We start from the raw sequence: 27,582 nt of genomic DNA on the forward strand, positions 1-27,582 counted from the left end.
TAAGCCCAACTATTAAGTAGTAGGACGCACGAGTAAAACACCGACATGTTCCCATTCTACTGATAGCGGTGCTGTGGTGCCTTTCCTTTCCAGTTTGTCAACTTTACAGTTACCTGCGATTCCGCAGTGGCTTTGTACTCATACTAGTCTTTACACATAGTGGCTCGATGCTATTGAGGCTGAAGGAGGCTGCATTCCACCGCTACCTAATGCAGCAATCTTGGCTTGAAAAACAATGCAATAGTTAGAAATTCTGAAGCTGAAGTATCTAAAGAGTTTCTGATAATACACCCCTCCACCAAGAGTTAGTCAGCAACCCATCGCATTGCCAAGACTACTCTGTAAGAATCTGTGGTCTCCACGGTATGATACACTGGATGAGGTATCGATCAACGGCCTTACTGCAGAGTCTGTTAAAATTCGAGTCAAGCGCAGGCATCATATAGGTTGAATACTCCTCATAAACCCAGTAATTGAACACCATCTGATATCACAAAGAACTAAAACTGGTCTGGACGTGGCTTATTGGCCTTCCACATTAACCTAACCTAACATATTAGCTACAAAGCATTTTCATTCAGTTTTTAGGGATCATAGTCGTTTTGTATACTCAGTTGATCCCTTCTTGGTACCAATATAGTACTATCGAAAAAATTAATCAAAATATTTAAAGCAGGCAAGGTATCTTGTTTTTGTTTTTCTTTTGAATTGCGAATCGTTATTGATACCAGCCACACAAAGCTCCCTAAACTGTACTCTGAGATAAAGTTCGAGCTTTTAATGATTAAACAACAAAGCTTGCTATTTAAGCGAAATTCCGTTTGTCAAAAGTTTTCCAAGGTGCTACACTCGAGTAGTCGCCCTTCTCAGAGCTGTTTCCACGACGGTCGGGTCTACGTAATCGAAACGGACCCGGATTTTTATCCAGACAAGGACTGTCAAATCGGAGGAATTTTACCGCTACAACAATAACAACAACAAAATTATCTGAGAAGTAAAATATATAGTCTATACCATAAGGACTCTTGTCTAAGAACTAAGCTCACATTCGATGACGAAGATTTCAAACATTTACTTAACTTCTTATAACTGAAATCCTAAAAATCATCATGCTTCGATCCTCAGTTATCATTATTAAATAAGTATGGTTTTTGCATTTGAATCATTATAATACTAAAACATCATGCTAAAGACCAGAAAAAATTTTGCATCACTCCACTTTGAAACTGAGTAGTCTGTTTTAGTATTCAAAATTTTTTATCGGCAAATGAAAGAGAGTGTGTGTTCCTTCCAAATTTCATGACTCCGTTATTGAGTTCCCACTTTCATATCATACGTGTGACTTAATGTGCTATGCTTCTTTACGATCCAATACTTAGAACAGTTGCCTTATATACTCCGCTTTGGAATCACAAACTATGATTCTACCGATCGGTTCTATCATATGTATGTAGTGTGGTCAGGCAATTTCCTTTTCTTAACCAAGTGACTCTATACCAGTGGAGAGTTTCTACCACTCAGAAATACGCTTGACGGCTTATTATAGCTCTTGGAAGACCATATAGTTCTTTCAAATGGCCTCCACGACTACTTTTGCAGGAACAAATTCAATGAAACCAATTTTCGGGTACTTTTTCCACCAAATCAAGTCGTATGTCGTGAATAGCACATTCCATCTTGACATCTAAAGCTTGCAGAGAGTCTGTTTTATTGCTAAAGACCAATGGCTTCAAATAACCCCACAGGAAGTAGTCTAATAGTGTTAAATTACAACTTCTGGGCGGCCATGCAATGTCAGAATTTCTTGAAATAATCGAGTCTCCAAACTTTTCGCGCAATAATTCGATTGTTGCACGTGCTATGTGGCACGTAGCCCTGTCTTGTAGGAACCAGATGTTGTCAACTTCTTCAAATTGCGACCATAAAAATATCGCTTTCCATTGACAGTGGCACCAGCTTCATTTCGCAGGAAGTACAGTTGTTTCAATTGGTGAATGAACTTAAAAAAAAATAGTTTTTTTATTGCGAGTATTGACGATAATCTGTTGGTTCTTCCTAGCAACAAAATAGTTTAACTTTTTCAACTTTACTGACAAAATACCGAACACCTTGCTTGGGGTATAATTAGCATTTATTTATACTTTAGTACTAAATAGTGACTTCAAAGTTAAATACGCACACCATCCCTTTTTGATTTTTCACTGTTTGTACCCCGACAAAGTAGAAAGCGGAAACCGGAAAAGGTGCGAAGTCAGTTGTATCGAACGCACCTTAAAATGCCGTTTAACGTCATGTTGGTTAGTAAAAAAAAAAAGAACCAAAAATATTGAAAACAAAACGTGGGTAAACAGCAAGTCAAAAGCAAACACACAAAAAGACACAACACATCAAAGCGTAGAGGGAGTTTTTTTAAGGACCAACAAAACAAAAAAACTACGAGTCCAGTCAGCGGTTGGTAAGAAGGCTTGCACATGACAAATTACATGAGCCGCGCTTGGGGACGACTTCGACGGCACGTTGATGAGACTCATTAACTTCTTCTGTGCGATGATTAGTAAGCCAAAACAGACCGCGGTGTAACTGCAATTCATAGCTAGATACTAGTATGTGCGTGCAAATGTGTGTTTGTAAGTCGAATAATTACCCTGCTGGGAAAGGGGAACTTTTCAGATAAATATTCTTATTTCGAACTAAAACAAAACGAATTTAATCTTACTTTAAAAACAACTTAGTTTACTCTCTTTAAATAGAATTAGAGAGCTTACTCTCTGTAACACTAGCTTTTGTATTTGTTGTCGAGGTGAATCAGAGCCGATCCAGAGAGCATAAACAAATTGATTTACTTTCTCTGTTTGAGCTATATTAAAATCGCCACAATGCCTAATGTGTAACCCACTTATCAAGAGAGCATCCAGTGCTTTAAACTGCCGACACTTTAAGGTGTGATATTTTCTTGCTGATGGATTTATTATTCTACTTGCAGCTTCCGGTTGGGCTGGTGCTCTAGAAGAATCGACCCATGCTAGAACTGGGCGTTCTCCAGTTTTATTTAAGGGCTCAAATCGAGCTTTTCCCTCTTAAAGTCACATCATTTAATCAATCTATAGCTGTTTCTTCTGTGTTAGGTCTTATCGGCCAGCATAGGTGAAGTTATTCTACGAAATATCTACGGTCGCTAAGCATTTATTTATGAATGTTGAATTTCTGATAAATGTTTCCAGTTACACTGAAGGTTGTTTGCCTTTTCCGTCAGTTAGGATCTCCTTTTATGTACGACTAAATTAAATGAGACCTTACTGTCAATCCCACATTTGGAATAGACATTTCCTCTCCCGTCCATATGGAATTTACATATATATATAGTAAATGGTATCAATATCTGGTGAGAGAAGTCGCCTTCTTACGCCTTAGAGCCACCCACTTTCAGAGTGTATAGTGTTAGTTTAGAATCCATCTTGATCCTGATAGTGGGGAGATGCTTTATAGACGTCTTTTGATACCTCTTGTTAGTATACGAGTATTTTATGATCCCATGGCATCGAAATTCTGAATCATTTGCTACATTTTAGTATTTCCCATCCATATTTTATTCTTATGTTTTTCTTTTCTCTTGTCAAAATCCGTCCTTAAAAATATTTCAGTCTCCATAATAGAGAGGTATTTTTAGGGTATCACCAGTTAGCTGATATTATTTTTATCTGTCTCAAATATCTTTCCATTTGTATATAGGTTAGGTTGTCTTAGTTTAGTCTGGTAGACTAATGAGCCAAGCATAATTTTGGTCCTTTGCGATACCAGATGGAGTTATGTTACGAAGTTCATGTAGGAATAGTCATACTTTAGAGTAAATGCGTTTGAGATGAATTTTAGCAGACTGTGTGGCCTCACTAACGATACCTCTTCCGTTTGTATATAAAAAGTGTTACAAACCTGTAAGTGACTGTAGTCTAGGAAGTCGTTCCTGTCTTCCTGGTTTAAGAAACAATATTAGACGCTGGTACTTCAAAGGGAAACTCTTCGCTGAGAAGCGTATTAAATATATAACTTCTATCGTCGCCGGGGCTTAACCGATTGCCTTTTTGGCGGAAATAAAGCTTCTACAATTTACCTTAGTAAGATTGCTTCGTTTACCATTGACTTGTATAAATATTTTTGAACTACAGTGTTCACATAATAGTGCCCCATTTGCCTAAAGCAGCTGTCCGCTTATTTGCCTTTTTGTGGTCATACCATTTACGCTATTCCGTGTGCTTGTCGGGTCTTTGAGTATCTCTGATTCACTATACCCTGAACGGAATACAACTGTACCCTGCCACGATGTTTGTAAAACTTGGAGGGAAAAGTTGGATACCCTATAAAATTTATACATACTAAATTATCAGCATGACGAGCTGATTTTTTTTTTTAAGCATTGAAAGCCGGAGTGCGGAACTTCAATCCGCTAACCTACTCCCAACCCAAGACTCTCACTACTACTAACTACCACCGAGTGTGGTTTTTAGCTTTTCCCTTGTATTTGAAAATCGACGGCAATAAAATAATACATGTTCAGAGTCTTCTATATACTCTGTACACGTCGGACAGTTCGGACTAATGTCATTGTGGAATCTACATAAAAAGGTAGCTTCTAAAGCATCCATGTCCACTAAGTATTTGTGTCAGATGAAAATCTAGGTCCCCATGTCGTCTGTCTATTCACGAGCGGATGTCCGGTATAAGTCGATGGGTTCAGCGCCCTTTGGATGAGGAATTCCACCGCTCCTACCACATTTTAATCCTCATGTTCCTCTCCTCTCTCTTTGCCGATACTGTTTTAGGCGTTGATAATTGATATAAACGCTCGAGTTCATCTCCCTGGATGTCAATGGGCGGCATGCTGGCTAATACTTCAGCAGCATCGGTTGATATAGTCCGGAAAGCACTTATTACTCGAATTACAGAAAGCCTATGCACTGCAATTATTTGTTTAGCATACGCTTTTATATCCATTGCCTATATCCATACTGGTGCCGCATACAGTATTACGGAACTCATTGCTTTCGCTATTAAGAATCGCCGGCTGGAATGCTCACGGCCTCTATTGGTCATCATTCTCGATAGGCCATTATAAATTTTATTTGCCTTCGCGGAAGAATACTCCAGGTGTTCTTTATATTTTAATTGGAATTTAATATTACTCCCAGATACTTCAATTGCGGCTGCGAAGTAATCTTGCACTCCCCTATGGTGAGCTCTATTCGTTCTTCTATCTTCCTAGTGCTTATGAGTAAAACTTCTGTTTTTCCTCCGCCAATTTCAGACGCACAGAAGTGAACCATTGGCGTAGACCATTTTAGCACTCATTACATTTATTTCTCAGGTCGGCTAATTGTTTGGCCACTGCTACCACCATGATATCATCCGCATAAGCTACTAGTTTTTCGTCTGTTGGTTGCTGTCTTCTTAGCACCCCGTCATACATAAGGTTCCATAATAGTGGGCCTAAAACTGAGCCTTGGGGTACTCCACTCGAAATAGAGTAGATTTAATTAAGTTCTTGTTTACAAAAATGTTTGCCATACAAACTGATTGATAAAAATCTAGTTCTTGTATGGAAACTTATCTATTTATGAGGGGTATTCTAGCTTCGAAATTCAACGCTTCAACTCTTACCAACAAGTGCTAGTTCGGACTGAGTAGCCAATTACAAAGTAAAGTCCTCTCTAGAGGAATTAAAACCAAACACCACAAGTTCTTCAACATTACCGTCCTGCTGTATGATTTGGAGGCATGGACAATGACAACATCTAATGGACGGCCTTTGTAGTATTCCAGAGAAATGATTTTGCGAAGATTTATCTTTTGTCGGCTATAACCGGGTAAGCGGTGTCTATGCCAATAAAGTAAGAAGATTCTAGCTTCGGTACAGCCATTTCTTACATTTCTTCCTGTTTTATACTACTTCCGCACTATTGAAGTGGTTGACGGAAAAGCGAGAATAGAAACTTGCCAATACATCGGCCAATTCGTCAGCAGATTATAAAAAAAAGCAATGAATATGATGAACTCATAGTGATATTACTTACTTTTTATCCAGCTTTATAAGTTTTCGGCTCCCAGCGCATATTCAGCTTGAAAGACAACTAGCTGAATAAAGCGCTGAATATCATAGCGCCACCATTGACTGGTATGCAGTTGCAGTGAAGAAATTTCCTACAGGGTGTGTGTATGAGTGAAACTCTTTACTTGTTTGGTGTGAAAGCAATCTGTCGCAAACGACAATACCTTTCAGCCACAAACAAACATACATATGTATATATGATATATATTTACATATACATATATTACACGTAGAAATAGGAGCAACGCGAGTGGTCAACGTGCGGCCAGCTGGTTATTAAAAAGGGTAAAATTATTATAGGCGCATTGTGCCTTCTAAACGAGGTTAGCGCACGCAAGGAGCATTAAAAGAATACAACAACAACACACATTCACATATATGCATATATTAGCATATACTGTATATAAATATACAGGTATATAGACATATAGTTCCAGTGTAGTCGTAGTATTGGAGATCCTGCCACGCAGTCTTCAAACCAAAAACCGAATTCATTAATATGAACTCCGCGCTTCATAGCCTTGCTGCACTAAGTAATGCCTTACTAGCTTAAAATATGCGCTGTTCTTTTGTACCATTACTAGTCGTAATGTATTATTTTTTGTGTCATTATTATTAGTTTTTCCAATTCTTTTTTTTTTTTTTGCTCACCCCTTTTTGTTTTGTTGACATAATTTTGATTGAGTAGCAAAATAAATAAACACAAATATCCATATGCAGCCACACACACATATACCCCTACACATGTGTGTAGTACAAAATTCGACACTTGTGATTAATTACAATTTGGGTCCTCTGAAGTGACTTCACTTAGTCATTGTGACACTGCACATTATCTGTGTGAATGTTTGAACGCAATTACAAGTGAATAAAAATATTGATAATTTCCGTACCGTTAGCGTACATGTTCATTTGCGTCCGCAGTTAATATGCACCTAACTCCCTTTATATAGTAAACAATTTTATTATTTTTTTTCCTCAAGCCCTTGCAGGGCTTTTTATAAAAGCTTCACTATTTTTAGAAGCAATTTCCGTAATTTAATATGTATAATTTTGTACAAATTGTTTTTTAATATTAAGGCAAGTTGCAAATGGGTTTGATATGATGACCTACTATTTGTTTGATAGTTCAGAAAGCTGAATCGAGAAAGTTTTCCGAGAATTACATATGTATGTATTTGTACATATATTGAAAGCAAATAAAAGCTAAAGATAGACTTCATTAGTTTTTTTAATTTCACCGAAAAAAACTTCTTGTATTATGTATTTCTGTTAATAAGTATATGTATAGTTTTCTAAAAAAGGATAAAAGCTTTTGAAAAAGTATTAAAATCTTTAAATATTTGGATAAACCATACCACAACAAGAATAAATGGCAACTTATACAATTCTGTTGCACCGAAGCTATTTTGACGAATACCCTTTGTTCAATATAAAATTTTAATTTATTCATTCAACTGTTAGTAACTATGCGTTCAATTTTTGCTAAATGGCAGCTATATGCTATATTAAATATCCGATCTGAACAATTTTTTCGACAGATTACATTGTTGCACTTAGAAAATAATCTATACCAAATTTCGAGAATATATCTTGTCAAATGTGAAACTTTTCCATACAAGAACTTGATTCCGATCGTTCAGTTTATACGGCAGCTATGTATATGTTATAGTGGTCCGATATTGGCCGTTCCAACAAATGAGCAGCTTCTTGAAGAGGAAATGACGTTTGAAAAATTTCAAAACGATATCTTAAAAACTGAGGGACTATTTCGTATATATACAGACAGACGGTCAGACGGTCAGACAGACAGACAGCCGTCATTGTCGTTGTATTAGTATATAGATTTATTGATAAACTCATCTTCCACAGGACAGCTGCAGCTTGTCCCGTCCCGTCCAGTCTACGACGATATTAAAGGGTTTCCGATCAACTCTCTATGGGTGTCTTTTAGACCCTTCAGATATGTTTCCCAATATTTCCTTCCAGTTGATCGAGATACATTTAAATGCTTCCCCGCCCGCTCGTCCTCGTTGTCAGGCAAATGTTGGTTCAGCCTTTGACAACTTAGAAGCTTTCAATATAAAATTATGAGCCCACAAACTACTACAAAGCGTCCAATGACTTTGTGTTGCGTCAGCTGGGTTTGCTTAACGCGTTAACCTTATTATATTGTAAGTCTTACCTTCATAAAGCAAATGCGTGGGTCCGATGTTGGTTAAGATTGACTCCGTTTTGCTCAAATGAAATCCAAAGTATGTATAGGTTAGGTTAAATGGATGACCATAAAAGGGATCTCACTTGGACAGCTCATAATAACGACCGCTTGGGGTACCCAGAACTCCTCTAAAAATGTATCATAATGACCCACAATAATCGACAATCGCTAACACAAATGACTATGTCTCCTGGTAAAAATTCCTTCGATTGTTGCAAAAGTAAGTTTTCTAGGCCAGAAGAACCTCGCAGGCGCATAGGCTGGTGATCGACGCCTAAGCACACTCGAAGTCCATAGTACCACAGCCGAGATGTGAGTGGGGTACGGGTGCGCCGAATTGTAATGACGTTTTTTAGGAAGACAGACTCTCCTTGATTAACTTTGAGCGTACAGTTTGCGAGATCAATGCTAATAACGCCGCTCTGCTGTCGAAGTAAATACTCATCTCTTTGTCTTTAAAAACAATTCGACTGGTAATTGGCGGATGACACGCGTGTTGTTTTGCTCGAAGGCCTGAATCGAAGCGGGATTGTCCGCACATACTTTAGACTTTACACGTCCCCACGGGAAAAAAGTCTAATTGTGTGATATTACACAATCTTAGTGGCTAATCGACGGGCTTGAAACGTGAAATTATCCGCTCACCGCTCCAATGATTGAGTAGTGGCGCCGTCTTTTTGATACCAAATGTAGACGAGATCATGAGCTTTCAATATTTGAAGAAATATGGACCAATGATTTCACCGGCCTACAAACCACACCAAACCGTTGTTTTTTCTAGATAAAATGACAGCTCTTGTATCTCTTCAGAATGCTCTTCATCCCAAATGCAACAATTTTGCTTGTTGAGCTAAAAAAGAGCCTCTTAGCTGAAAAAAGAGCCGATAGAACGAAGCGATGTCGCTTGAGAAGGTCAAGCGGCTTCAGTTTTAACACAAGTTGTTTTTGTGCGCTTTTAATTGGAGATGTCTACGTAAAATGCGGCAGATCGTTCCATACGTCAGTCTGAGTTGCTGCGATCCGTGCCGAATCGACTTACCACGGTCTTCATATACACTCTCAGCTACGTCTGCTATATTTTCTTCACTGCTTGCTGGACGTGGTCTATTCGGTCGAATATTATCCACGGCTCAAGCGTGATCTTTCAAAAAAAGGCTATTCAAAAAAGTACCTCTACTTGTATTACCTGTATTATTTATTACATGCCACTTTTATAGTATTTCAGCCAAAGCTTTTCATACAAATATGTACGATTTTATGGACTCATCTTCATTCATAAATTTGTCATAAAACAGTTGATGTCACATAATAAATACCTGCTTCCACATAATATCCTAACAATGGCACACAACACTGATTAAAGTGCGATTATTATTATTTTTTCTTGTCCTCTTGCAAACAAAAAAATATCCTTGCTTAATTGTAATACATATTGCAAGAGTAATACATAATCATAATAATAAGAAAGTGAGTCCTTCAATTACCGCTGATTGTTTGTCTTCATTAAAGCGAAGTCAAAATTAAACCGAACAATAGAATCGTGGCGGCACGACACACTCGCCATAGAATTGCGCACAAAAATAGAGAAAAAAGCAAGCGAAATAAAATGTAATACAAAAAATTCAAAACAAAATCACCAATTTTCGAAATACAAGTGCATAAATGCTTAGCGCACACAAAAAATAACGGTAGAGGACAATAAATGCGCGTCCTGTCGTGCGCAACGCGGCAAGTGCAGCTCACCTCGGCACACACGTCACACACAACCGTTTCGGCATTGTTTGCGCTCGCTTTGTTGGCTCGTTGTTTGTTTACTGCCGCTTCGCTGCATGTCATCGGAAATTGAAAGTGAGTGAGTCTTATTTCATAAATGTCATACGGGCGGCAGGCAGCAACCCTTCGCTGTGAATGCGAATTAATTTCGTAATTTCATGCACATTGTGGCTGTTTAACGGTTTAGCACATTGCAATCATGCCACATCATGTTGTATGTAAGCTTATATTTTTATATGTCGCGTAGTCTAATATACTCGCGTACAAATTAATTAGTACAGTGGGGTAAATAGTTACTTTTAATTCACAAATGATAATTATAAAATTTGCCATGAACAGTTGCGTAGCTACAACTTCGGGCGCCCGGGGCCAAGGCTGTTCTGCCGCCCCCCTTTATCTACCTACCAACAAGTTTCATGAGGTGGTTCGAACAAAAGTGAATTTTTTCAAAATATCTTCGATATTAAGTATATAAAATTTAGGAACTAGAAGCCACGCAAATTCTGAAATTCCAAAATTCTCACAATACGGTTTTTGAGGAAATTGATAGTAAATTTACAAGACATCTTATTAAAAGCCATAGAAAAAACCAATTTTCGCCCTATATCTTGTACAGTTTTGATACAATTTGCTGGAATTTTTGCCCGAATTGGAGTTTTTAAATACAATTTTTGAAAATTTGGAGAAATAAAAGTATTTGTTACATGCATAGGGTAACTGTGAGAGTTACACGTCGCTAGACGAAGCTAGAAAAGTGCATCTTTAAGTTCTATTACTATTTTTAAGAAAGATATAAGGCAAAAGATATAAGACAAATTCAAAGACTGAAGAGTATTCGAGTAAAAATATTTAATATTTTTCATTGTTATTCAGATTATTACCTTCTGAGTGTACAACTCTTTATCTTTTATAATAAATTTTGTAAAAAAAATTGTTGAAGTATTTTTCTGAATATTAAAAAACAGCGAAGATCGTTTTGCCGCCCCCAAGACGTTGCGCCCGGGCGACGGCCCCCTTTCGCCCCCCCTAGCTACGCCACTGGCCATGAAGTTGGTAACACTCAAGAGAAAAATTTCGGAGACTATATAACATAAATATATACATAACTAATTCTCTCTCTGCCTGACACTCTGTATATATGCGAACTGAGGGGAAAGTTTTTGAGATTTGCAAAAAGCCGTAAATTTGTCCGTACCACCGACATCGGATGAGTATAGCATATAGCTGACATACACACTGACCGATAAAACACTAGTGCTTATACTTTCAAATTTTGTATTTGACGAGATAAACCGTTTCAAGTTTCGTGAAGATATATTCGGAATGAATTGTTGTCCTAGACATTGGTATTACCGGTACATTCTCCGAAGAATATATGGTAGGTATATAAATCGGACCACTAAAGCATAGGTTAAAAACTTTCAAGAAAGTAAAAAGAACATTAAATTTGCTGCCGAAATAATATTTCAGCTCATTTACTATTTTAAAATTTCAAGCTACAACAATACAAAAATGTCCCATGTCATTTATATGATCGTTAGGATTTTTAATAATTATTAAGAGCTCAAATTTAAAAAGTTTCCCTAAAGTTTTGAGAATATTTTTGAAGTGAATTTAAGTTGCCTAAAACTGACAGTTTCAGTGGATGTATTTCAAATTTTACGATTTTCCTAGTTGGTTCTCATTGTTGGTCTGTCTGTCTATACATCCATCCTTTGAAGGGGTTACATGGATTTCTTCGGGTAAAAGACAGCCTTTTTTATTTTTTGGTTTCTTATATGAAAAATGAAATATTTTATTAGAAATTTTTATTGTTACAAACATACACTACTAACAAAGAAATTCTGAAATTTTTGGAAAAAAATATTTTAAACTCGGCCATTGCGACGCCATTCCTGTGACCCCTCGGAAAAAGATGCGCCCGCCTTGGCAGGATAACTTCTAACAGGATCATCTAAAGTGAAAAAATGCGTTGTTTAGTTAAAACCTTAACTTAGAACTTAGACGAAAGAACAAATAAAGAAACGAAAATTGGATTTTTGGCTTTTTTCCGAGGGGTCACCGAAAATTAAAAATTCAGTGAAAATTTCGCAACATTTTTTGTTCAAATAGTTATCATCGAAAAAAAACCCCGTCCAAGTCAATAAGAATTGCATCTCAAAGACCTGTGTAAAATTTCATGAAGATCGGTTGAGAAGTTCTCGAGAAATCTTGCCAATCGACTTCCATATATTCCATATACGTATGCAAAGTACATCAGAAAACAGAGCTTTCTTTATTATATGAAATCAAGAAGGAACATTTGCCATAAGTTAAGAAGAGATAATTTCATCTGACATCATGATTGTAGCAAAAACTTTCTCAAAAACGCATAGCGAATCAGTCAAAATTTCAGAATTTTTATATGGAGACATTTAGTGAATGTGGAGGAAAAATTGGGTTTTCATAACGATGTAATGTTAATATACCGATGTTGTTCAGATATATCGACGAAGTGTGTTCCCAAAATAAGTGGAATTTTCAATTGTTGAAAAAAGTATTTTTTAATTTATCTACATTAATGTTGTTGGCTTCAAAATAGTCTGCATACGAAATTATGCACTTCTGTCAGTGCTTCTTCCAATCGTCGAAACACTTTGCCAACTTTTTGTGATGGCCTTTAGCTCTTTCAGCGATTTTCTATCTTGTAAAACGGTCTTTCTTTAAGAGTCTCTTTAATTTTGGAAGTAGGAAAAAAGTCACACGGAGCCATCTCTGGCGAATACGGACGCTCGGGCATCGTTACTGTATTGTTTTTTGATCAATAATTCTCTAGCAGGCATCGTAGCATGAGCTGGTGCAAAAGTCATGTCGGGCGTTTATTGGATTTCTTCACACAAATGGCGTTGAAGTTGTGGATAGTACTCCTTATTGACAGTTTCTCCTTCAGCCAAGAATTCTTGATGCACTCGAATAACACAGTAAGCATAACCCTAACGTTTGAAAGCACTTACTTGTTGGGCCATTTGCGGTCTTGGCGAGTCACGATGCCAAACACTGGATGTCTTAGATTCGACATCATATCTGTAAACCAGTCATCTGTTATAAAGCGTAATTTTGCATCGTCATTTACTTCATTTATTGTTTTCTGAGCAACTTCCATTCGCCGCTGTTTTTGTTCAAAATTCAGCAATTTTGGAACAAATTTTGCTGCCACGCGTTTCATACCCCAAACATTCAAAAATAATTCTTGGCATGAGTCAATCAGAGAACCCACTGATGATTGTGATTGCTTTCGGAGCTTTATACTTGCACCACTCGTAAATTATTGCTTTAAGTGTTCCTCTCATTGGTTTTATCGGTTAGCATCCGAGACATTTTCGACGCTTAAAAAGTATATTGCTTCTTATGACACTGCAAATATACCTCCTATGGGGATTGCGCTTGTCTTTTTGGTTTGGTGGTATGTTATAAAAATGGATGAAATCCAGTATATATATTTATAAGAATTCATAGTATATATATTGAATTTCGTTACGTGGATTTACGTGGATTTTGAAATTTCCAAAAATTGTTTTTTTTTTAATTTTTTTTTTAATACTATGCTACCTAGAGTATTCTCCCAAAGTTCCAAGGTAATCGCAATAAAAGTGTAGGAGATCGAACCTTTTGCAAAGCGGCCCGTCAGACTAAAAGAGTATTCTAGTCTACAGGACGAAGGTAGTAGGGGAAAAAAGCGGCTTCTTCGACTATTTTAGTTGAATGAAGTCCTTCTTTATAACATTATAATACCTATATTTTACTTAGTTCCAATTCTATGAAATCAGTTATTTATCATAACGCCAAGACCCAGGCTTTTCGCCCCAACGACCATTTTTTGGTTCTTAATTTCTTTTGATATATTTTAACCAAAACGTGCCACTGTAGTCATTGCTTCAATATTTCACAAACTCGTATAGGTACGTAATTGTTGCTGTTGCATGGACGCACTTGCCTTACACTTGGCTTCTTTATTATTCACTCATTCTTTATTATTATTACGAACGTCAACTTCCATTCCATTCATCGTTGCCGAGTCCATCCATTTCTATTGAATGTGAGTTTTCGGTTTTATTGTCCTGCCTCAAGCAACTTGCACACGCTATACGCTCTTTTCTCCACCTCTCTATCTCCAGACAATTACAACTTGTACGAGACACGAGCCACTCACACACGCTCAGACACACAAACGCCTCAAATGTCACTTTCCGTTCGAGTTGAGTGATTTCAATCTGTCACATGAATTTGGATTATTTTGGACATTATAGTATGCTTGATTCCACCCTTGAGAGGATTTCTTTGAATTAAAGTCCATATGGCAGGATTAAAAAATTGTAAAAGCAGATACAAGTATATATCATATATACACATGTATGCACATTTCTAACGTGAGGGCATGAAGATATTCATTGCCCCGTCGGCAAGCGGACCCCTGCTGCTACTTAATTAATTGTAAAGTGTCTTTAATATGCTCATAAGCCCATCATTTCTTATGGTTATGCGTTGTTTTGTAGAGATTCACATTAGAAATGCCTCATTATGTCCTTGAGTTGTAGGTTCAGCTTGTGAACCACTAGCAGTCAAGAAAAGGTATACTACCTGCAGCTAGTTGAACAGGAGAGTTCTCCGCTTACCGCGTTGAAAGGTGCTTCCACGTAAAAAATTGCGAAGATTGCTTTATAGAAGAGCCCTAAGGGAAGTGAGCAGTCAAAACATTCCGTAAAAGTCGCTTCTAGCATACTTTCCACTATAGCATATTTAAGAAGTTATCCCGTTATATTTTTATAATTTTCGTATTCTTACAAGTTTTGGGGGTATCTAATGTATACTTTAGGTTACTGACTCTCGCTGGTTGTCGCTGAATTTGAATTTTATATCGTGTAGGACGTCAACGTTTTTTGCGAAGGTTAATAGAAACTTGATATCTTATTCTGATACTTCATCCAGTCCCTTGAACTGCGAGGCTTCTAGATATTTAAGCCGAGTTCTGATAATGCCTGACATAACCTGAGAAATTGCCTCAGCGTCGCTCTCATGCCTACTTCCCTGCACTTTTCACATATGTCATCGTTAATAATACCCATAAAGCTCGCATGTGGCGCCAGTAAGTTGTGTCATGTGACTAGGCCAACAAACGTCCTGTAGTCTTTTCTAGACCATGAGACTAGAAAGCTTGCATGTTTTCCCTCCGCTCCCTTGCACATGATTTGGACAATCTTGCATGCCCCTAAGCCATTCCATCTGACCCGCATTAATCTGTCAGCAATTTTTTGGCGTATCGTTTTAAGCAACTTCCGTATTTCCTAAACTGGTTCGGTAGTCAACTGCACTTTTAGCAGTCTCATCAGTTACTTCGTTCCTGAAAATCTCTTGTGGCTTGGGAGCCAGTATGTATGCAGCCGTTTTCCGGCAGTCACTATATCTAGTGCCTTTCTCCTTCTATGGATAGTCGCTGACGCAATGTGATATGAAATTATTGCTTTAATTGCTACTTGACTAACGCCCTTCTTTTAACGTGACGTGAAACTTTCTCTCCTAGATAGAGCGTGGGGATATATGGTCTATTTTATCTACCGAGCCTCTACATATCGACCTACATATGTCCAAAGTTTTTTGCGGAAAATTCACCTAGCACCGCCAATCTTGCAGCTGATTTCGCTGCCGATCTTTCCATTGCAATGTAAATTGGTGGCAAGTTGAGTAAACTTTTTCTAGTACAGCGGTTGGAGGGAATCTTAGTGCTCTCATTATGCGGAAGGCGACGATCCGCTATATTCGCTGCAACGGTTTCCTTTATGATATCCGTGAAAAGAGCATTCGTTTTACCGATATTTACCTCTAGGTTAGACGATATTGCCCATTGCTGTAGATACATCATTAAATACTCCGCTAATGACAAGGCCCTATGCTCTAAGGCTCTCTCTCTATTTAAGATTAACCACTGCACTTCCCTGGTGAATCTCCCTTTATTATATTAGGTTGTCAAATATCTCCCTTCCGCCTTTTTATATTTGAATTTCGCGGCTATGTATAAAGCGCTACAGAGCTCGTATCTGGCAATACTACTATACATCTTTGAAAGGTCTTGACATAACCTACAAAACGACGCTACGCATGATTAGTTTGGATAAACATGGAGTTCACTGACGCCGAAATTCGCGCTATTTTAAAGTTTTCCTTCGTTTCTTTCGTGTTTTGGGGAACGGTACTCTATCACTTCGAACTGCGGACGAATGGTTTCGACGATTCAGAGTGGGTGAAAACGACACCATGGATAAGAAAGCCGGCGGAAGACCTGTGACGACGAATACCGAACAAATCATGGAAAACATCGAGTTAGACCGGCAGAAGATGGGAGTTAGTCACCAAACCATTTTAAACCATTTGCAGAAGGCTGGATACACAAAAAAGCTTGATGTTTGGGTGCCACATGATTTGAGGCAAAAAAAACCTTCTGGACCGAATCAACGCCTGCGATATGCTGCTGAAACGGAACGAACTCGACCCATTTTTGAAGCGGATGGTGACTGGAGACGAAAAATTGATCACATACGACAATATCAAGCGAAAACGGTCGTGGTCGAAAGCCGGTGAATCGTCCCAAACAGTGGCCAAGCCGGGATTGACGGCCAGGAAGGTTTTGCTGTGTGTTTGGTGGAATTGTGAGGGAATCATTCACTATGAGCTGCTCCCATATAGCCAGACGTTTAATTCTACCATCTACTGCGAACAACTGGACCGCTTGCAGCAGGCAATCGAACAGAAGCGTCCAGAATTGGCCAACAGGAAGGGACAGGACAACGCCAGACCACACACTTAGTTGATGACTCGTCAGAAGCTACGGGAGCTCGGATGCTAGGTTTTATCGCATCCACCATATAGCCCGAACATAGCGCCAAGCGATTAACACCTGTTCCTGTTCATGGCGAAAGATATTGTTGGTGTAAAGTTGAACTCAAAAGAGGCTTGTGAAAAGTGGCTGTCCCCGTTCTTCGCAAATAAGAAGGGGGCTTCTACGAGGGGGGTATTATGAAGTTGCCTTCTAAATAGAAACAGATTATCGAACGAAACGGCGCATATTTGAACTAAATCCGATCATTGTAACACTTTTTATAAAGCATTGAATAAAGAGCAAAAAAAGCGGAAGGGAGATATTTGACAACCTAATACATTATGAACAAAGTCTTACTATTTTTTGCTCGTAGTTATATGTTCGATTATAGTGATGCCTTTCTATATAAGGACTTGAGTTTGATCGAACAGTTTGTATGGCAGCTATATGTAGTAAACCGATATCGGTGGTTCCGATAAATGAGCAGCTTCTTGGGGAGAAAAGAACAGGTATAAAATTTCAGAGCGATAACTCATTAACTGAGGCACTAGTTCGCTTATAGGGACATGGCTAAAAAGACTCACATTGATCATTTATGTATATAAAAACTTTACGGGGTCTCTTACGTTACCTAAAGGGCATTACGAATTTCGTGGTAATCTTTGAAGATCTTCTGATTTCATACTTGCCAAGACACATCTTTTATTCAGATATCAATCGCTATTTGATCCAAAATTTACCTTTAGTAGTATCTATAATTTTCATTAAATAAAGATATTTTATATATATATTTGAATAATTTCATATTTATTTATTAGTTTTTATACGATTTAGTGAAAAATATAAAAAATATTAATGTGTATTTCCTTAGAATAATATTAAAAAAGTATTAGATCATCAATTAGTATCGAGTATCGATTATCGCATATTTTGTTTTTGCTTTGAATTTCACAAATTCAACAACAAGAATGTGTATGTATGTGTGTATGAGTGTAGGTGAGACGATTTGCGAATGCTTGTGAGCAGAACTAACCTTAAAATTATTTTTAGCAAACCACAAAGGAATATTGACAAAAGTAGGTAGAGAGAAAAATCAACTTGAATAATAATAATTATAATAAAGTTAAATTATGACAGTAAAATTAATAATAAAATTTAATTAAGACAATAAAATTAATAATAAAATTTAGTTAAGACAATAAAATTAATAATCAAATTTAATTATGATAAAAAAATTAATATCGAAATTAAATTATAACAATAATACTCAAAATTATAGGCAATAAGATTCCATTAAAAAAATATATATGCACATACATAGGTGGGAATAAAATAGCAATTAAAATCAGTAGATATTTATGTATATATGTAGGCGGGCTGGATAAAGGAGGTGTGGTCATGAGCAAACAATATTTTATCATAATAAATTTAACTAGAAGTGAGGAAACATTATAATATGTATAGGATATACTATTCAATTAAATTAAAAAACATTAAAAAAAATTAAAAAATCATAAATAAATAAATAAAATTATTTGAAGGATAGATAGTACAGTATGGGATTATAAATAGTGCGTAGTAACTAAGAACTTAAATATTTTAAATTAATTTTTAAAAATAACTGTAATATATATAAAAGTAAATATATAGTATTATATAGTATATAATTTTTAGTCACAATAATTTCCATCAAAAAAACAAAAACAACACAGGAATCAAATGTTACATAGTTCAAGTACTTATTGCTTTCTAACACTCCCCTCAACGCTTCTGCGGCATTTCAAAGAAAAGCACTTACATAAAAGCTTTATTATCACGATAATTCGGGTATGTTTTGGTTAAATTGTTTTATAAAATATAAAAAAATATATGTAGCGCACCTTAATGTTTAGTGCTGTTATTTATTTTTTTCGTAATCAAACTACGTTTTGGCGCTACTTCAATAATGTGAACGAACGCCTTATTCGAAAATTTTTAATTTTCAATTTTATGTATTTTTTAGGTTTTTTTTTATTAAAACCGACGTTAAGGCTAAGCATTTATAAATGAGTGCAAAAATATTTATTTTTTTTTAATTATTTTTATGTGTTTGTCAGTTTACTTGTAAGTGTCGATAATTTTAGTTATTTACTGTTACAAATATGTAAATGTGTGCAATGATACTTTTAGTTGCAAAGGCAGTACTCAATGATCGTTTCATATGCCACAAATGACACTTTCGTGTTTTATTCGAAATATTTTCAGCCAGTCATAAGCGGTAAGCTTATCTTCGAAATATTTGCTTAAATTCATTTAGGTCTTCTCTTTGAGCAAAGCGATTAGATGGTTCTTCTTGGCCTTCTCTGATTTGCTATATTCATCCAGGAACTAAACAAAAAATTGAAAAAATATATTAAAATTTGAAAAAATATTTAGTAACAGAAAAAGTTTTTTTTTAATGAAGTTAAGAAAGTCTGATACATACATACATTTAAATTATTGGATCTTTTTAAATAATATAAAAGATATGGCAGCATTATTGATGAAATTTTTTTATATAGATTTTTTTTTTTATAATATACATACATACATACATATATATGTATATATTTTCTTAATTAAAAAAAAAAATTGGTTTGAAAACAAAAATATTTATATAATATGGCAATCTTATTAAAAATTCTGTGGCATATATATATTTTTATTTGCATCATTAAAGAAGGAAATGCAGTACATATTTTTCCATTAATTAAAGAAATTTAGGCATTTCTAAAATCTTTTGTGCCAAAAATGCAGTAAAATTTCGACGCAAAATGGTACAAAAATGTTTCCAAAGAAATAAATTATTGTAGATCTGGCAACTTCATTTAAACTACTGCATTCAGTTCACAATTCCTTTTTTGATTTAATCCCAATCCAAATTTATAATGAAATTAATTTTTAAAATCTTTTAATAATTATAGAAAATATGGCAATGTTATTAAACCAAATTTTTTAAAAATACATTATTGTTGATCTGGCAACTTTATTCAAACTACTACTTTTAGTTTAAAATTTCCTTTTTGATTTAATTAATTTTTAAAATTTTTTTATAGATATACATAGAAGATATGGCAACGTTATTTAATCAATTTTTTTATTTATTGTCTAGCTCTATTTTGAAAACCATTACTTTTAATTTAAAATTTCATTTTTTTTTAATTTCAATCTAATGTTTAAATTTAAATTACTAAAAAAAATTAAAAATAAATATGGAAGATATGGCAACGTTATTCATCCAAATAATTTTTTATAACTAAATTTCATTTCAAATTAATTTATTTTTTAAATGAAACGATTATTTATTTCGTGTTTTTTTAATTATATGGCAACCCTATTCAAAAAAACGGGCCCTCCAAAATTTTGTGGTAAACATTACAAATATTTTTTTTCTATTAAGTGAAAAAGAAAGTGCAGTTAGCATTAAAAGAAGTATAAATAAGCTCTTTAAAAAAATTAATTATAGTAAATCTGGTAGCTTCATTAAAGCTACTACGTTTATTTTAAAATTTAATTGTTGATTTAATTCAAATTAATGTTATTTAATTATTTTTTTATATTAATGTTTTTTTTTCAAATAAATATAAAAGATATGGCAACATTATTAAACCAAGTTCTTTTTTAATAAATTATTGTACAACTGGCAACGTTGTTAATACAAATATTATTTTTAAAACAATTTTTTATTCTTTATTTAAACAATATGGCAACCCTTTTAAAAATAGAATGTTTCAAAATCTAATGGCAAATATTGCGATTTTTTTCTTTTCATTAATTGAAAAGAAAGCGCAGTAAAGATTAAAAGAAATAATAACGAGCTTCTTAAGGAAATACATTACAGAAGATCTGGCAACTTTATTTTTTTAAATAAAAGTAGCAGTTTGTACTTTTATTTTAAAATTTAGTTGCTTTTAATTTTAAATTATTGAACTTTTTTTAATTAAAAAAGTATGGCAGCATTATTGATTCAAAATTTTTTCAATATACATTTTAATTCAAATTAATTTATTTTTTATGTAAATAAAACGCTTGGCCATTTCTTCTCTTTTTTTCTTTAATATGATATGGCAACCCTATTAAAAATGCGAAATTGTGGTAAATGTTACGTTTTGTTTACCAGTAACTGAGGAAGAAAATGTAGTAAACATTAAAAATTGTAATAATTAGCTTCTTACAGAAGTAAATGTTTGTAGATCTGGCAACTTCGTTACAACTATTATTTTTATTTTAAAAATTCATTTTTGATTTAAATGAAAATAAATTTTAAATTTTAATAAATATTTTTTTTTAAATAAATATAGAAGATATGGCAACATTTTTAATATATATTTTTTTAAAATAATTTTCATTTAATTAATTCAATTTAAAATTAATTTACTTTTCAAATGAAATTATTATTTTTTTTTATTTTTATTATATGGCAACACTTTTAAAAAATTAATGGTTCATAATTAGTAGGGTAGATATTAGTGATACCATTTTCATATTAAAGTTTGTGATCATACTGAAAGCAACAGTATTTCAAAGATTACTCAAAAAAGTTTCAATATAAAACCAACTTCGTATTTTCAATGTCAATTAATTCAGAAATAAAAGAGAAAAATATAAAAATTTTTGGTCAATAAATAGATCGTGAGGAGGGTTACGTATATTTAAATATATTAATAACATAAATAAGGAAAACCATTAATTAATTAATTTTTTTTTTTTTTTCTTTAATTTATGAATAATTGGCAGCCCTTGCCAGAGTATTTTGAACTCTAGGCTTTCTAAAACCTCTACAGAGTGATATTCATAACGTAATAACTAGCTTAGTGCATAATTTTTAAAGAATATTATTTTTCAAACAGGTGGCAACACTGCTAAATTAATGTTTCGAACTTTCTAAAAAAAAACTCTTCAAAGTCATATTCATATCGTAATGATTTGCTTAATGCAAAATTTTTAAAGAATAGTATTTTTCAAAAAGCAACAACAATAGGTGGCAACACCGCTAAATTAATATTTGGAACTATCAACGTTCTAAAACCTCTTCCGTTTAACCCCAACTTCAATTCATTATAATACAAAAATATTTTCTGCAATAAAAATTTCAGCAGGTGGCAACATTTTTTTTAATCGTAAATCAGTTGATCAAAACATCCAAACAAAAACATGGCTACTACCTCAAAAATTTTTCACCACTACTATAGTACACCTGTCTTATTGGCGTTGCCAACTAAAATTTATGTTTTAGTATAAACTTTATTTAAAGAGGGTTGCCATATAAAGATATTTTTTTAAATAAATGTTGATGTAGATAATTTAACGCCAACTCTCGAATAGCCGCTCAAATATCTTCTTGTTGCAAAAATTTTAGTTCACTCTAAAACAGTTTGAGAACCACTGAATTTATATAAACCAAAACAAATGTAATCTCACTATGTATGTGTGTATGTATGTATCATCTCTGTCCATAATTTAAATTCATAAAATTTTAGTAAATTTGTTTTCACTTGACTTACGTCTAAATTAAAATCACGTGCTATCACATTGCGGGCATTCTCATTTTGGAACGTTATTGTGACTAAGCAGGGATAAACGACCACATTCAAGTGTTCAGGTAGTTTGGTTAAGCTCTTAATTATAATGGAACATTGCTCAGAGGTGAGTAGATCCTATTGCATGAGGGGTAAAGTAAAAAAGAGTAAGGGGTAAAGTAAAGATTAATATTAAATAAAAAATTGTAAATAAAATAAAATGCGTAAAAGAGTAAGGAGCTGCTTGCTTACCTGATTCTTCTTGTTGTTGGCACAGAGGAAACCAATTGTGGCGATGAGATCGATAATCACAGCTTGTGTTTCACTATTTTTGGCCGCCGAGCAGTTGCTGCCACAGTATTTGAGCAAAATGGTGACCACATCGAGAAATTTCAGTGACAGCGTTTCACCAGACATGACATCCTGTGGGGCGAAAAAGAGAATGATGTAATGAAAATTCTTGCATTACAGTTCGAATTCTTACTTGAATGACTAAATTGTGGATAGATAAATAAAATGGCAGAGTTTTGTATTGTGGAATATAGAAACCGGTATTTCTGTCACCAGCTGAATTTGTGCTTGAAGACCCGCCATTTAAAAAACACAAAAACAGACACGGATGAGAATCCCCCCCGATAAGGATGAAGGGAACATTATCTAGCTTGCTGAAAGGCAATGATAGCATAACGCCAGGAGATGGTGCATGCGATTACCCAATCGTTGACGATAGAGCAGCAGCGGGGTCCGATGGATTGACGGCTATTCAAATACGGCGGCGAAGAACTGAAATTGAATGCAAGCATGCCCGACGATAGCAATTTTAGTGTGTTCTGCCCAATCCACAAAAACGGAGACCCCACAATCTGCGCCATTAATCGTGTCATAAGCCACATCAGCATCGCATATAAGGTTCTTAGAGCATACTGTGTGAAAGACTGAGCTCACCGTCAACAAACTGATTGGACCTTATCAATGTGGCTTTAGACCCGTAAAATCTAGTATCGACCAGATTTTCATCATTGCGCCAAATCTTGGAAACGACCCGTAAAAGGAAGATCGACACACACCACCTCTTCGTCAATTTTAAAGCTGATTTTGACAGCAAGAAAGCTGTCTTTATGCCGCTATGTGTCAATTTGGTATCCTCGCTAAGCTAATACGGCCGAGTACGCTGAAGTTGAGCAACACCAAAAGCTCCATCAGGATTGGTAAGGACCGCTCCGAGCCTTTCGATACCAAGGGAGGTCTTAGACAAGGAGACTCCATATCTTGCGACCTCTTCAACCTATTACTGGAGAAAAGAATTCGAGCTGCAGAGCTTCATCTAGCAGGTACAATCTTCTATAAGAGTGTACAGCTGCTGGTGAACGCCGATGATATTAATATCATTGGCCTCAACATCCGCGCAGTTAGTTCCGCTTTCTCCAGGGTGGACAAAGAAGCGAAGCAACTGGGTCTGGAAGGCAACGAGGGCCAGGCAAAATATCTCATGTAATCAAACAAACAGTCGTCGCATTCGCGACTTGGTTCCCACGTTACTGTTGACGAAGTCGTAGATAATTTCGTCGATCTTGGAACCAGCTTTAACACCAACAACAATGTCAGCCTCGAAATCCAACGCAGAATAACCCTTGCCAACAGGTGCTACTTCGGACTAAGTTGGCAATAGAGAAGTAAAATCCTCTCTTGCCGAACGAAAACCAAACTCTAGAAGTTACTCAGTATTCGCACCCTGCTATATGGTGCAGAAGCACGGACGAGGACGAGTAAACGGTTCTTTATGGTTCTTTGCGCATTGGCAACACCGAATCGATGTACGAGTTATACGACGTTGACATAGTTCTGACAGCGGCCAACGGTGTCGTCGCATCGAATGCGTAATGCGCCGTTGCCAATGCACAAAGGACCATAAATCTTCCGCAGAACCCTTCTCTCGAAAACTCGTAACGTCGACTCATCAGATGTTGTCATCGTCCATGCTTCTGCACCATATATCAGGACGGGAATAATGATTAACTTATAGAGGCTGGTCTTCGAGATAGGAGTTCACTTCTCAATTGAGTACTCAGTAAGAACCTGTTGGCAAGAGTTATTCTGCGTTGTATTTCGAGGCTGACGATGTTGTTGCTGTTAATGCTGGTTCCAAGATAGACGAAATTATCTACGACTTCGAAATTATGACTATCAACAGTGACGTGGGAGCCTAGTCACGAGTGCGATGACTGTTTATTTGATGACAAGAGATATGTCGTCTTGCCCTCTTTCCCTACCAGACCCATTTGCTTCGCTTCTTTGTCCAAACTGGAGAAAGCAGAACTAACGGGTGTTGAGGCCGATGATATCAATATCATCGGCGTTCGCCAGCAGCTGTACACTCTTATAGAAGATTTTACCCGCTCGATTAAGCTCTGCAGCTCAAATTCTTTGCTCCAGTAATAGATTGAAGAGGTCGCAAGATATGGACTATCCTTGTCTATGACCTCGTTTGGTATCGAAAGGCTCGGAGAGGTCCTTACCGATCTAACGAAGCTTTTGGTATTGCTCAAAGTCAGTTTACACAGCCGTATTAATTTTCGGTGATACCAAATTCAGACATAATGGCATAAAAACAGAAAGGCAGCTCCTTTTCGTGCAGTCAAAAGCAGCTTTAAAATTGCTGAAGAGGTGGTGTGTGTCGATTCTCTTTTCACGGGTCTTTTCCAATATTCGGCGCATGGCCCAGGCCAAAAGCCACACTGATAAGGTCCAATCAGTTTGCTGACGGTGGGCTTTAATCTTTCTCACAATACACTCTATAGATTATTATATGCGATGTTGAGGGTTCTTATCCCACGATAGTTGGCGCAGATTTTAGGCTCTCCCATTTTGTGGGTTGGGCAGCGAACACTTAAATTGCAATCGTAGGACATGCTTTTATCCGACCATATTCTACAAAGAAGCTGATGCTTGCTCTTTATCAGTTCTTCTCCGCCCTAGTTGCAATCCATCGGTCCCGCCGCTTTGTTCAGTCGGGTAATTGCTATTCGAACCTCTTCATTGTCGGGCAATGAAACGTCCGTCCTAGCGGCATCGATTGTTGAATCGGGTTCACCATCCGCTGGTGGTATGCTTTCACTGCCATTCAGCAGGCTGGAGTAGTTACCCTCCATATTATGTGTATGCTCCGAGCATCAGTTATTAGATCATCTCTGGGGGTTCTACAAGAGTCCTTTGAACACGCGTCATTTTTTGGCGAATGTAGTCTTTTCCATCATCTTCCACCATACAAGAATTCCGTAGAACATCATGGCCTTAGCTATGATTTCATAGAGCCAAAGCACTAACTTTAGTGAGAGTCCTCATTTTTCCATTGGCTGCCTTGCAGCAATACAGAACAACCGATATTTTTTTGCTCTTTTCTGATGTTTAGTTTTGATGTCAGTTTCCTGTCTAGGTACTTAACTCTGTTAGCAGGCCGAAGACCTGAGCAGATTTATGATAGGTTGAGAGCGACAAGAATTTTTCGTCTGGCTTCATAAAGGACTCTACATAATAGTCCTAAGTGTGATCCCCCGACATGCTGAGGGATCCTAACAGATTGTCTTTTGATATTTACATATATCCACCTCGTTTCATTTTTCGAGTTGAAAACAACCGTTTGGTGTATAAAACCGATACATATTACCAATACAAATTATGTGTGTTTTAGCCAGTGAAACGAGCGCTTAAGCTCTGCCTTGACTTCTTTGTTGTTTCAGTTAATTAAAACACTTCTAGCACAAATTTCATTTCTGGCATATTTCTCTTTTTTGTTCATCAGCTAACTATTTGTGTACTCTTCACTTGAGGCTGGTTATTTTTGCCAATTAAATGTTTACAGCAGCAATGCAGCCCAGCGCTGCTTTGCCGCAAACGCCAAACCCTTGTGTTGGCAAATTTAATTTGTGTGCGTGTGTGCGTGCATTTTATTAAACAAACTTTGGTATTTGTTTTAAATTACCGCAAATAGATAAGTGCACATTCAAGCAGCGCGCTAACCAAATTTTAAACGCCCAACAAAAGGAGGATAGACAGCCAACAAAGCGAGAGAGCGCGCCAATAAGCAAAGCTCACCTCCCACCACAAAGCTTTCACGCATCCTCCCCTGCGTATAAATTGAGATGCGTTGAGATTGATATTTGTGTTTTTTGTTGGTTTTGCATTTTGGGTTGCTGGTATTTGCTTAGCAGTCAGTTATAATTTCAACGCTTTCTCGTTTTCATTTTCTAAACATACCCAATAGGAAATTTTTTAGCAAACTCACTTTTTTTTATAAATACATAACTATATTGCCTTGCTTTAAGCTAAGTGAAAGAGTGTGAATCCATAGAGCTAAGTAGATTTGTAACAGCTAAAACTCTATAGCTCGAGTAAAAAATATCAAAATTAACAGGATGATCGAGCAGACCGTCAGAAATATCTAGAGCAAAAAAACACCAGGGAAACAATGGATCACCTCTTGTGTACTGGTCTCGCATTCGCAAGGCTAGGCTGTAAGCATCTGGGGTATCCATGGTATGATACACTGGAAAGGGTATGATAATACGAACTGTTTTTTGGAGAGAAAAGTTATCGATAGTGTGGCCACAGAGACTGTTGAAATGGACGTCAAGCGCAGGCATTCTGCAGTCCTCATGGGCCTAGTAGCTGAATGCCATCTGATATCGCAAATAACCAAAACTATTCTATGCTTGGTTCTTTGGCCTACCAGACTAACCTAACCTAACAGCATGACAATACGAACTGATTTTTGGAGGACTGTCTGCCCGCACAAGAGAAAAGTTGTTAACAATTGAGATATTTAGATAAATTCTGGCAAAAGCTCCATCGGTTGAATCCAATTTTCGATGACTTGTTCGAACATTTGAACTGGTAACTGGCGAATAACACGCGTGATGTTTTGCTCCAAGGTCTGAATCGAAGCGGGATTGTCCGCATAGACTTCAGACTTTACAGATCCGCACAGGTAAAAGTCTAACGGTGTGATACTACACTATCTTGTTGACCAATCGACCGGCACAAAACGTGAAATTATCTGCTCACCGAAGTGTTTTTTTAATAAATTTATTGATTGATGCGAAGTGTG

General features: G+C 36.1%; 1 protein-coding gene and 1 long non-coding RNA gene across 3 annotated transcripts in view; one reads left to right on the plus strand and one right to left on the minus strand.

Moving 5' to 3' along the window:
• LOC126751946 (uncharacterized) overlaps positions 1 to 27,582 on the plus strand; it is a 142,421-nt gene that overhangs the window by 102,219 nt on the left and 12,620 nt on the right. The gene's annotated exons all lie outside the window — the stretch shown is intronic.
• LOC126751945 (S phase cyclin A-associated protein in the endoplasmic reticulum) overlaps positions 17,728 to 27,582 on the minus strand; it is a 123,536-nt gene continuing 113,681 nt past the window's right edge. Inside the window, exons 10-12 of the mRNA XM_050462417.1 lie at positions 22,731 to 22,901; positions 22,464 to 22,616; positions 17,728 to 19,308 (exon numbers count right to left, since the gene is read on the minus strand). Coding sequence (XP_050318374.1) covers positions 19,234 to 19,308; positions 22,464 to 22,616; positions 22,731 to 22,901 — 399 coding nt within the window. The 3' untranslated portion in view covers positions 17,728 to 19,233. The remainder of the gene's footprint in view (positions 19,309 to 22,463; positions 22,617 to 22,730; positions 22,902 to 27,582) is intronic.

This window comes from Bactrocera neohumeralis, chromosome 3, assembly GCF_024586455.1.
Source record: "Bactrocera neohumeralis isolate Rockhampton chromosome 3, APGP_CSIRO_Bneo_wtdbg2-racon-allhic-juicebox.fasta_v2, whole genome shotgun sequence".
In the NCBI taxonomy this organism is placed as follows: Eukaryota; Metazoa; Arthropoda; class Insecta; order Diptera; family Tephritidae; genus Bactrocera; species Bactrocera neohumeralis.